The sequence below is a fragment of the Dromiciops gliroides genome, chromosome 3 (genome assembly GCF_019393635.1).
Source record: "Dromiciops gliroides isolate mDroGli1 chromosome 3, mDroGli1.pri, whole genome shotgun sequence".
NCBI lineage: Eukaryota > Metazoa > Chordata > Mammalia > Microbiotheria > Microbiotheriidae > Dromiciops > Dromiciops gliroides.
In genome coordinates, this window is record NC_057863.1 from 233,858,058 (window position 1) to 233,869,159 (window position 11,102).

Genomic DNA, 11,102 nt, shown 5'->3' on the forward strand with positions numbered 1-11,102 from the left:
ATCAGGCCCTCATTTTTAGGGAAGCTCTGACACTTGCAATAGGACTTACAAATCAGTCTGCATGCCTTCCATTTTCTGAAGGTAATTATATAACAGTAAGACCATGGGGGATGGCAGCATGGGGTCAGAAGGAAGAAAGGTTGTGGGAAGAAACCATTCAACAAATATTCAACTCAGCAAATATTTAAGTGCCTACTGTTACATTCAAGACACCACTACACACTAGGGATACAAAGATGAAAAAATAATAAACCTAATTTTTCTTAACAAATATGTCTCCACAGAAAAAATATAAAGCATTCACATACAGGGTAGTAGAGCAAAGAAGAAATCATTCAATTAGTATTTACTAAGTACTTTCTAGGTACCATGTACTATGAATCAAATGATATATTATATGTAATATAATAATTTATAATTACAATTATATTATTATATTATAATATATACTTATGTAATATAATTATAATCCCATAATGACAATATTTTATTATGTAATATATAGCACAGTGCCTGGCACATAGCAGATGGTTTATAAATGCTAATTCCCTTCCCCTCACACCCTCTTCTTTCCTACCAGGCTTAAAGCTAACAGTATTTGTTATATAGTTCCACCTTTGACCTATACTGGTTCTGTGACCCTCAACCAGTCACAACTTCCCAGTGCTCTGGACAGTTCTGTGATACTCACTCTAAGTTGTACATAAGGTGCTGCCCAGAATTGGTAGAGGTAGTCTCTTCATTAAAGAGTTCCCTGTGCCAATAAAATCATATGTTCAGGTCCTATCACTATGACTCGGGTCTAGGTGTTGGGTACTGTGAGACATTGTATTTGGCCTAGACAAAACATTCTGAGAAAAACTGATCAAGGGGAGAAAACTTTCTACTGCAGGGATTAGGGAAATAATCAAGGAGGTGGTGGCATTTGTGCTAAGCCTTGAAGCCTTTTAAAAGTATTTTAAAGGATAAATAGGAAAAGAGAGATTCAAGGCATAAGAAACAGCTATTATTGACTATAAGGCAAGATCAAGGAATAGCTTGGAGTTCAATTTTGCTGCTCCTTGGGTTGTGCAAGGGAAGTGATTTAAAATTAAGTGGTAAAAATCAGCAGGAGCCAAATTATGGAGGGCCTATTATTTAAAGAGTTTATATTTTAACCTCTGGACAAGAAGAAGCTAGTGGAGTTTGTTTTGATGACTAGATGGAATCGATATACTAAAATTTATTTTTAGTCTAGCAGTCTTGCTAGCCTATATAGCCTAAAGAGTACTTTCACTGTTCTATTTTCTCACTTTACTAACTACTTTTTACCCAAAAGGAGTTGAGTAAGATTAATAAAAATGGGAAACAAACTAGAGACCCTACTCAGATGCTATATGGACATGGAGGTAATTTAACCTGGAGCTCTTTTTCAGGAATGATATATAGTAAGATCATCAACAGTGAATGATTCCGTCAAGGGTGTGCTGGAGCCAGCTCTAACTAGCTTAACCATTGCTAAATTTTCCACATGAACATTTACACATTAGAAATAGGAACATCAGTTACTAAAAACCAGGGCTTGATTTAGTGTTTTGTTGATTATCTAGACTTAATAATGCAGGTTAAACTTAAAATTAAGTCACTTAGCCCAGTTGTTACCAGCATTTACCAGCACATTTCCTTTTTGCTCTACACACATTGCCTGATCTCAGCAAGAGATCAGTAGAAGGCCAAGGGAATGAAGTCAATACCACACTGAAGGCCTGGTGTCTAGAGGTTGTTGTTGTTGATGATGATGACAGCTGATATTTATATGGCACTTAAAGATTTGCAAAGTGCTTTACATTCATTTACATTCTCATTTGAGCCTCTGAAGACCCTAGGATTCAGCACAGCACAGGGGTGGGATTCACCTGGGCAGAGGAAGTAATCCATTTGGTCAGTGTGCCTACAGTCATCAGGATGGTACCATACACTTGGAAGAATGGCAAATATATGATAAAAACCAACAACATAAGTACCTAAGTTTATTGGGATATTGGCAAAGCCTATAGCACATGTACCATCTAGCTGCCCTGATATGGGGAAGTTTAAAAGGAATATCTTTTCTAGAATACCTTATTATCTAGTTTGGGGAACATTATGTTCCATACCATACATACATGAATTAACACAAGATGCACTCCAATGTCCTATATATGGTACAAACCTTAAATTATGTCAAAATTTAGAAACAGGGCAGACTAGGCTAGAATGCTCAGAAAATACTTCTAAATCCAATAGTAGGGGCAGCTAGGTGGCGCAGTGGATAGAGCACCAGCCCTGGAGTCAGGAGTACCTGAGTTCAAATCCGGCCTCAGACACTTAACACTTACTAGCTGTGTGACCCTGGACAAGTCACTTAATCCCAATTGCCTCACTAAAAAATAAATAAATAAAGTTATAAATCCAATAGTAGTTTTACTTGTGTGTGTGTGTGTGTGTGTGTGTATTAGATTGACCTGATTTTATATAAGTATTGTGGGTGTCATGTAAATTGTTTTGTTTCAAATCCCAATTTGGTTCTTAGACCTAATAATAGCACCTCATTAACTTACATATCTTTTATTCAGCTAGAGACGATTTGGTTAACAAGGCAGGAACTAGCATTAACCTGACAATTACATCCTGATTTGTGTGGAGAAGAAGGAATGTGACCAGAGTTTCTTACTTCCCAGAAGAGCTGTCAGCTACTAGTAAGGGCTAGGTCTACCAAATATCTCTGTTTTGCCACCTAGTGGTAAGGGGATGTCACTGAATGTTTTGATTCCTTACCAGCATATTCTTACAGATGACTGTCATTTAGCCTTAAAATCAAAAGCAGACCTTTGTATCATCTAGAAGAGAAGAGCTAAAGAGTTTATTTAATTTTATTGTAATTATATTACATAATTCCAGACAATCAATAGAAGGCAGAACCCTTGGAATTACCTGTGAATGTCTCATGACATTTTGTATAAGTAAAATATGGCAGATGCATGTGTAAGTGTATACACAGTATATACACAGAAGAGGAACAGGATTATAAAGATAAGTTTGAAGTTTTATTATGAAGAAAAAAATGTAACTTTTTTTCTGACCAGAATTTTATATAAATACATATTTTATATATATATATATATATATACACACACACACATATACACACATACACATATACACATATACACACACACATATACACACATATATACATATATATGTGTGTATGTAAATAAATAAATATATATAACTTATGGGAATTAAAAAATATGGTTAAATAATGTTAGGGAATATAATGTTTCTATTTCACTATAGATGATATAGTCTTTTGAATGTTTGAGAAAGCAAAATGACTTGGGTTTTCATAATCTCTATGAGTTTATCTTGATTTAAAAAGTCTGATGGTGTTTCTTGAAGGACAATAATAGATAGATTGTATCAGTCGAAAGCTTGCTTATCAGGATTTTCCAAATCCTCTGCTCTTTTCTTTGAGAACAAAATAAATGATTTTCTCTACTGTTTCAATATATACTGAATTTCTTTAGAATTCCTTATACTAAACATGGATATAGCTATGTTTTTAAAGAGTTATTCCTCTAGTCATCTCAACCAGTACCATAACCAGTAATATGTAAAAACAAACACTAATCTCAAACATAGTTTAATATAATCTATGTATACAAATAATATTAATAATAATAACTCATGTTTTAAAGTCTACAGAGAACTATCCTCACAAAATCACTCATACTTTTCATTTACAGTAGTTCAAAATCAAGAAATTCAGTCTCAGAAAAATTAAATGACTTGCCCAGCTCACACAGCTAACAAATATTAAGAATAAGATATGGACCCAGTTCTCTCTTAACTCCAAGTCCATTCTCATTCCAGTATACCACAAAATATTTCATAATATATTCTGTACATGTTTGTGTTGTCTAATAGGCATGTTAAGGTAACAATAAATCAATCAACAAGTATTTATTAAGCCCTCACTATGTGTAAGGCACTGTGCTTCATGAGAGAGATAGAAAGACAAAAGAAAAATAGTCCCTCCTCTCAGGACTTTCATTTTAATGAATGAGACAATATGTATATATAAATATATACAAGATAAATGTAAAGTACTTATACAGTAGCTTCAGAGGGGGAAAAGGACTAATAGCTTCGTGTGATGGGGAGTGGAGAGGAGAAAAGGAATCTTATCCCACAAAAGATGATACTTGAACTGAGTCTTGAAGAAAACCAAAGATTCTAAGGGGTAAAGGTGAAAAGGGAATGCACTTCAGGCGTAGCAGATGGGCCAGGCAAAAGCATGAAAAAGAATGTGTTTCATTTATGAGGAACTTAAAGTAGGCCTGTATGGCTGGATCAGAGAGTTCCTGGAGGGTAATAATGTGCGGACTAGAATTTCAGAAGTCGTTTTAAAGTGACAAAAATCAGCTTATGTTTGATTCTCAAGGGAATAGGGAGCTCCTAGAATTGACTGAGAAAGTGGTTGATGTGGTCCAAAGTATATTCTGGTGGTAGTGTGAAAGATGATTGGAGAGGGAAGAGACTTGAGGCAAGGAAACCAATTTGGAGATTACTGTAAATAGTTTGAGCTGAGAACATGAATTAGAATGGGGACTGTGAGAATGAAAAGTAATATAAATGAGAGATGTTATGAACATGAAATAACAGGGTTTGACAACTGATATATGGAGTGAAGATTCAAGTACAACACCAAAGTTGTGAGCCTGAGGGCCTAGAAGTATGACAGAAAGGAAGGAAGGAAAAAATAGAGATATTTTAGACAGATGAGACAGTTATAGATATATAGATACAGGTATATTGATATACTTATCTATCTGTATCATATTTCTCTATATATCTTTTATGTATCTAGTTATTTAGATGCTAGTTCTCCCATTAGAATGTAAACTCATTGAGGACAGGGAATGATTTTGTTTGTTGACGAACTGACAATTATATCTACTTCCTTACTGAAAATGTTCAACTTAGACTATTGGGACACTTTACTTTCTATAACAATAATTGACATATAGTGTTTTAAGGTTTGCAAAATGATTCCCACATATTATTTAATTTGCAATAACCCTGTAAGAGAGTTATGACAGATAGGATTGTATCAATTTTACTAATCAAGAAACAGAGTTTAAGTAGTTTGGCCATGGCTATATTGCTCACATATTTTGGAGGAAGGCCTTGAAGACAGGTCCTTGCCCTCACTTGAAATCTAGCATCTTTATTCAGTACTGTCTCCATTCCTTTATCCACACTGCTTTTCATTTGTTAGGAGTGGTTTACTGATTTTATAATGGAAGTCAATTGTGAAAAACATATATTTTACAGCAGACTTGGCTGAAATATATCTGCTCTATGAAGTGATTCAAAATCTGTGTGGTTCTTCCTTCAGTCTATTTCAAGTAATTCAAGGAATATTAATCCAACTTTTGAATTATCTAATCCTTTTACTTCTTGTGTTTCCCTTCAGCTGCCTCTTTCCAGCATTTCAGGGCCTTTTAATACCTTTACACTCAAAAGGAGAACTGGGGAGGAGAGAAAATACAAAACTCATTTTGTTACACTATTTAAAGATTTGGTGTTGAATAAGGTTAAAGTCTCTGACAAAATGAGGTGGGTGATTAGCTGTGAATTTTAATCATACATATTATGTCTCTGTTCCACTTTAATGGAATGGAGTCCTCAGTTCCTCTATGTATCCAAACCTTCTTGTAACTACCAATTCACTGTGATCTTTTTTTTCTTTCTTATTCTGGGGGAAAAATTAATTGCATCAAATAGAATTTTCTATCCTACTAATACAACACATCTTTCCACTAATGAATTATTATTTGATCACAACTCATATTAGTCCTCCAAAGGTTTTCCAGAGAAATGACCACATTATAATATGTTATAGTTTCTTCCAGGTGAACTTCTGCTCCTCAACTTCCAGGTATGCTAAGGGCCTGCAGAGTCAAGTGAATAAAACTTTGCTTTTTGACAGGTTGCTTTTAAGTTTTTTCTATTTATAAATTTAAAATAACAGGTTTTATTTATTATCTGTTCTCCTTATAAATGAAACTGAGGTAAAGAAAAAATATTTTAAATTAAATCTCAATTAACTTTGAATTTATAGAAATGTATATTATAGAAACTTGTCATATGAAGTTATCCTAATAACATTTTCCCCCTGTGTCATCACTGGAGGCAGTAAATGAAGTTATTGCATTATTTTGGCCTGAACTTTTTTCAAAAGACAATCTAGAACATCCTATGACAACCACCAAACATCAGTGTTTGGCAAGGGTTTACCTTGTCAGTGAAGGGAAAAGAGCAAGTATTAAAGGGAAGATAATGTGCTGGATTATAACTCAAATAGCCTTTCAGTGTAATACTTTAAGGATTCTGTGTTCTTAAGAAAAGGTACACAAATGATAACAATTATTTCTTGGTGAATAGCACAACATCTAAGATGACAGAGAATTTGTACCTTTATTTAGTCTCTTAACTCTTTTTTCTTTGTATTTTCTTTTAACAGTGATCCAAATCAGCCAGTTCCACAAGATACCAAGTTTATACACACAAAGCCCAATCGTTTTGAAGAAGTCGCCTGGTCCAAGTATAACCCCAAAGACCAGCTTTATCTACACATTGGTCTAAAACCTCGGGTAAGGGATCACTATCGAGCAACCAAAGTCGCTTTCTGGTTGGAACTTGTACCTCATTTGCACAACCTGAATGAGATTTTTCAGTACGTTTCCACAACAACAAAAGTCCCTCCTCCAGACATGACATCATTTCCTTATGGTACTCGACGTTCTCCTGCAAAAATCTGGCCAACTACCAAACGCCCAGCCATCACACCTGCCAATAATCCTAAACATTCAAAGGACCCTCATAAAACAAACCCAGAGGATACAACTGTTCTGATTGAAACTAAACGAGATTATTCCACAGAGTTAAGTGTCACCATTGCAGTGGGAGCATCCTTATTATTCCTCAATATTTTGGCTTTTGCTGCACTGTACTATAAAAAAGACAAAAGACGTCACGAAACACATAGGCGTCCCAGTCCTCAAAGAAATACAACAAATGATATCGCCCACATACAAAATGAAGAAATAATGTCCTTACAGATGAAACAGTTGGAGCATGATCATGAGTGTGAGTCTTTACAGGCACATGATACCCTGAGACTAACCTGCCCACCTGACTATACCCTTACTCTGAGAAGATCCCCAGACGACATTCCGCTAATGACACCCAATACAATAACCATGATTCCCAACACATTAACAGGAATGCAGCCTTTGCATACTTTCAACACCTTCAGTGGAGGACAAAACAGTACTAATTTACCCCATGGACATTCAACTACTAGAGTATAGCTCTGCCATTACCTTCCCCTTCCTTATTCTCCTTCCCTCAGCAACATGGAAGAAAGAAAAAGAAAAAAAAAAAAGGAATGTTTTTCATCAAGCAGACTTCAGATTAAAGGAGAAAGGGCAGTCATTATTTTCTTACTGACCCTTTTCAAAGGAACTTTCCAATATTAAAAAGATCAACTTCAAACCCTGTGAAATGTGAAACGTGTACATTGCTGTTATAATACTGCTTTAAGATCCCAACCACTTCAGTGAAAGTTTAATGTGTATAGGACAGAAGAATAGCCGCTTCAAAGACCTGGATGTTTTCATTGTAAGAAATAGAAGCCGAATCTTCTGGAACACAGCCAAGTGACTCTTAACCATTTTTTTAAAAAATAAAATTTAAAAAAATCTTTATGTGCCATACCATGAATGGCCCTTCTTAAGTGAAGACAGTGTCACGGGCTTTTACTCGTATGAAGCTGTAATCCAGGAGGAAGGAAAAGTAGAATTTTATTATAAAAATAAGAGGACTGACTATGCAGTTATATTCGTATAGTTCTGTGCAAAGAGATGATTTGCCAGCCTGAACTATATTTAAGAAACTTTGTAAAAAATGTACATAGATGTGAGTTTAAACACACACACACAAAACAACAACAAAAAAAGCTTTTATTGATGTTTTCAGTTTGAAAGAGCTTTTAGAAAGATTGTGCTTTCAGTTGTGATCTATATGTATATATTTACATTAGTCATATCACCCCTGTTTCCTCCAGAACAAGAGGGGACTTTTCTTCTTAATTACTTGTGGTAAACAAAGACATGGGATTTTCTAACATGTTTCATTTGTAGGAGGATGTGGTGTCATACAGAAAATAAAGATTGTCTGTGTGACCTGCACATTTCCCCTTACAGGTTGCACAAATGCATGTTAAAGCATTCTTAGGAGATGGTTGTTTTTAGACAACATTTATTTTTGGGGTTTTAGCCTTCATGAAATTGCAACACAAAGATGGATCAGAAAACTGGAAAAAAATTAGTATTTAAAATTTATGGAATTAAAGGAAATACACACACACACACACACACACACAAAATGACAAAAAAAAAATACAAGTCCAGTTCTGTAGTTCTGGTTATTTGAATATGTTTAGGAAGAGTTGCTTCCCAGTTCAGTACCCTGCCAAAAGTAAAGAAAGCCTGCTTTTTGGTTAGCCTTTTTCTCCCTACCCCCAATCCCCTCCAACCCCCCACCCCTCAGTAAATCTAGCTCTGTGTTCACCAGCAGCTGCGGAAGAACTCTGGCTGAGAAAGTACCTGCTCAGCTTTGCTAATCAGAAGAAATTTGCAGTTTGAAGGAAGATTTTTTTTTCTTTTTTAAAGAGCAAGGTTCTTATTTATCAATATACAGTGATGAAATTTTTTCTTCCATATTTCATTTATGTGATCAAGTTTATGCCTGTCTGAAAAACATTTTTTTTTCTTGCGGGTTTCTTATACAGCAGTCAACAATCAATGCAAATGATAGAAAGATTAAAAAAGGAACAATAAACAACTATGCTTTGCATGAGTTTTCTTGAAAATATGGATGGCTTCACTGTCAAGTTATCATATGAAAAGAATTAACCCGTGACTTTTTTGAATCAGAGAGCTGGAGACAAAGCAGTCATCTTTCAAGGAGTCGATGATCATTTCTTTTTCCTCTTTCTTAATTTCTTTACTTTTTTTCTTTTTTAAATTTTTCCTAAGGAATGCTTCAAGTGTCATTAGCTGGAAGTAAAGGATGGTTGCTTTATATTTTATCTTTTGAAAGTTACTGGGTCACCAAGAAATAGTAACCAAAGATACGTGAAGAGTCTTGCTCTGCACTTGAACATGTACCCAATCCCAGAAACCAGTTCTTCAATTTCACTTTTAAGTTAGACATAACACTGTCACTTCCCTACCCTATGCTGTACCTAACACACATGCTGCCTTGCACCCTCATCATGAAGTCCTTTGGATAACCAATCCCTGAAGCATAACTAGAAATTTTCAATGTCTGTGAGCTCTTTTTTTTTCCAAAGAAAGAGGATTCATAGAAAAATGTGGTAGTAACATAACAAAGTTATAACTTTCTAACTTACGTTTGAGAGTGAGGTGGCTCACATATATTAGGTATGCCCCCAAATTACCCCATGCTGAAGCAACAGCACCTACTTGTATGTAATGATCCCATAGAGAACTGTTTCTTCCCTGATTCATCATTTATTATACCTGACTCTTAGTAGGCTGTACCCATAAGCTATGTATTGCCTCCACTGAGAAAGTAAATAGGCTCTTTGTCAAATAAACAAAGGCAGTGATGCTTGGCATCATATTAAGTTGGGTATGTTTGTAATGTGAATTACAGTATATGTTTAGTACTTCCAATTGTCTTCTGCTAGCAATATGTACAGTAATGTGTCAGGCTTGTGACATTTGGGTAAAACAAAAAGTTTCTGTAAGTGAATGATTTTAGCTTTTAAAAATGATTATGATCAAAGTCAATTTACTACATCTTAAATGATGTTTGATTTCTACATGGAAAAGTGTTATAGGATCTTCATAGCATTCTATGAGAAAAAAAATATTCTTGCAATCTGTTAAAAAAAAAAAGGGAAAAAAGAAAACTTTCCCAGGCTTTTATTCTTGACCTTCAAAGGCACGCAGGGTTTAATGGTTTCTTTGGTTATTGTTTTGCAATTTTTGTTTTTGCCTTAAGTAATGATAGAAGATATATATGGCTGGACACATATGTATAAACTTTTCAGCAGCATTTTTAATAATAAAATATCACAGTATTTTCTAATGCTTTGTGCAAAGAATTATGTGTCCATCCTTTTTTGTAGGCAATCTGGTTCTCCGCCCCCCCCCCACCCCGCCCCAGCCCCCAACCCCTTCAAAAGCATTCTGAATTGTAAAAGGGAAAGGATATGTTGTGACATAGGCTATAAACATACTAATTAAATTAGTAACGGATGTATCTTTCAAGATACCGCCAAGTATAGTTTTCTCATGCCACTACTATCAAAGCTCTGCAGGCCTGCTGTTAGGATAAGTAAGCTCTGGACTTTGAAGCTCAGGATATGAAGATGCTGCACAAAAGAAAATGCCTTGTATTTCTTACTAACAATATTGGTGATTCCTGTGGAACTGTGTGTTCAGTCTGTGTTTAACACTATTATGAATCAGAGTCTTTGAAAGAAGAGCATATTTTCTTCTCTGCCTAGGTAAATCCGAAGCCTATAAATTGGAAATAATACAAGTACACAAAGTAGGATTTAAGGCTCATCAAATTAACATACCACTTTAAGATAAAGAAAAATGTGCACTCTAATGTTAAGATAGAAGAAATAATTAGCAGATTTATGAGAGTGCTATTTGTCCTTCTATTTGTAAAAATAAAGTTTTTCTTAGCATAAAAGAAGACCCAGATATATAAATATAAATGATCAAAATAAGCAGGAGATATGTAAACAAGATATATTTGTATGTATATAGACACATATATACATATACACATACATGCATACATATATACACACATACCATGTAAGCTTTTTTTTTTTTTAAGTGAGGCAATTGGGGTTAAGTGACTTGCCCAGGGTCATACAGCTAGTAAGTGTTAAGTGTCTGAGGCCGGATTTGAACTCAGGTACTCCTGATTCCAGGGCCGGTGCTCTATCCACTGTGCCACCTAGC

At 35.0% G+C, this 11,102-nt stretch overlaps 1 protein-coding gene across 1 annotated transcript in view; it reads left to right on the forward strand.

Annotated features, from left to right (window-relative positions):
- NLGN4X (neuroligin 4 X-linked) overlaps positions 1 to 10,225 on the forward strand; it is a 457,592-nt gene extending 447,367 nt beyond the window's left edge. The window contains 1 exon segment of the mRNA XM_043995262.1: positions 6,551 to 10,225. Coding sequence (XP_043851197.1) covers positions 6,551 to 7,400 — 850 coding nt within the window. The 3' untranslated portion in view covers positions 7,401 to 10,225.
- The last annotated feature ends 877 nt before the right edge of the window (positions 10,226 to 11,102 follow it).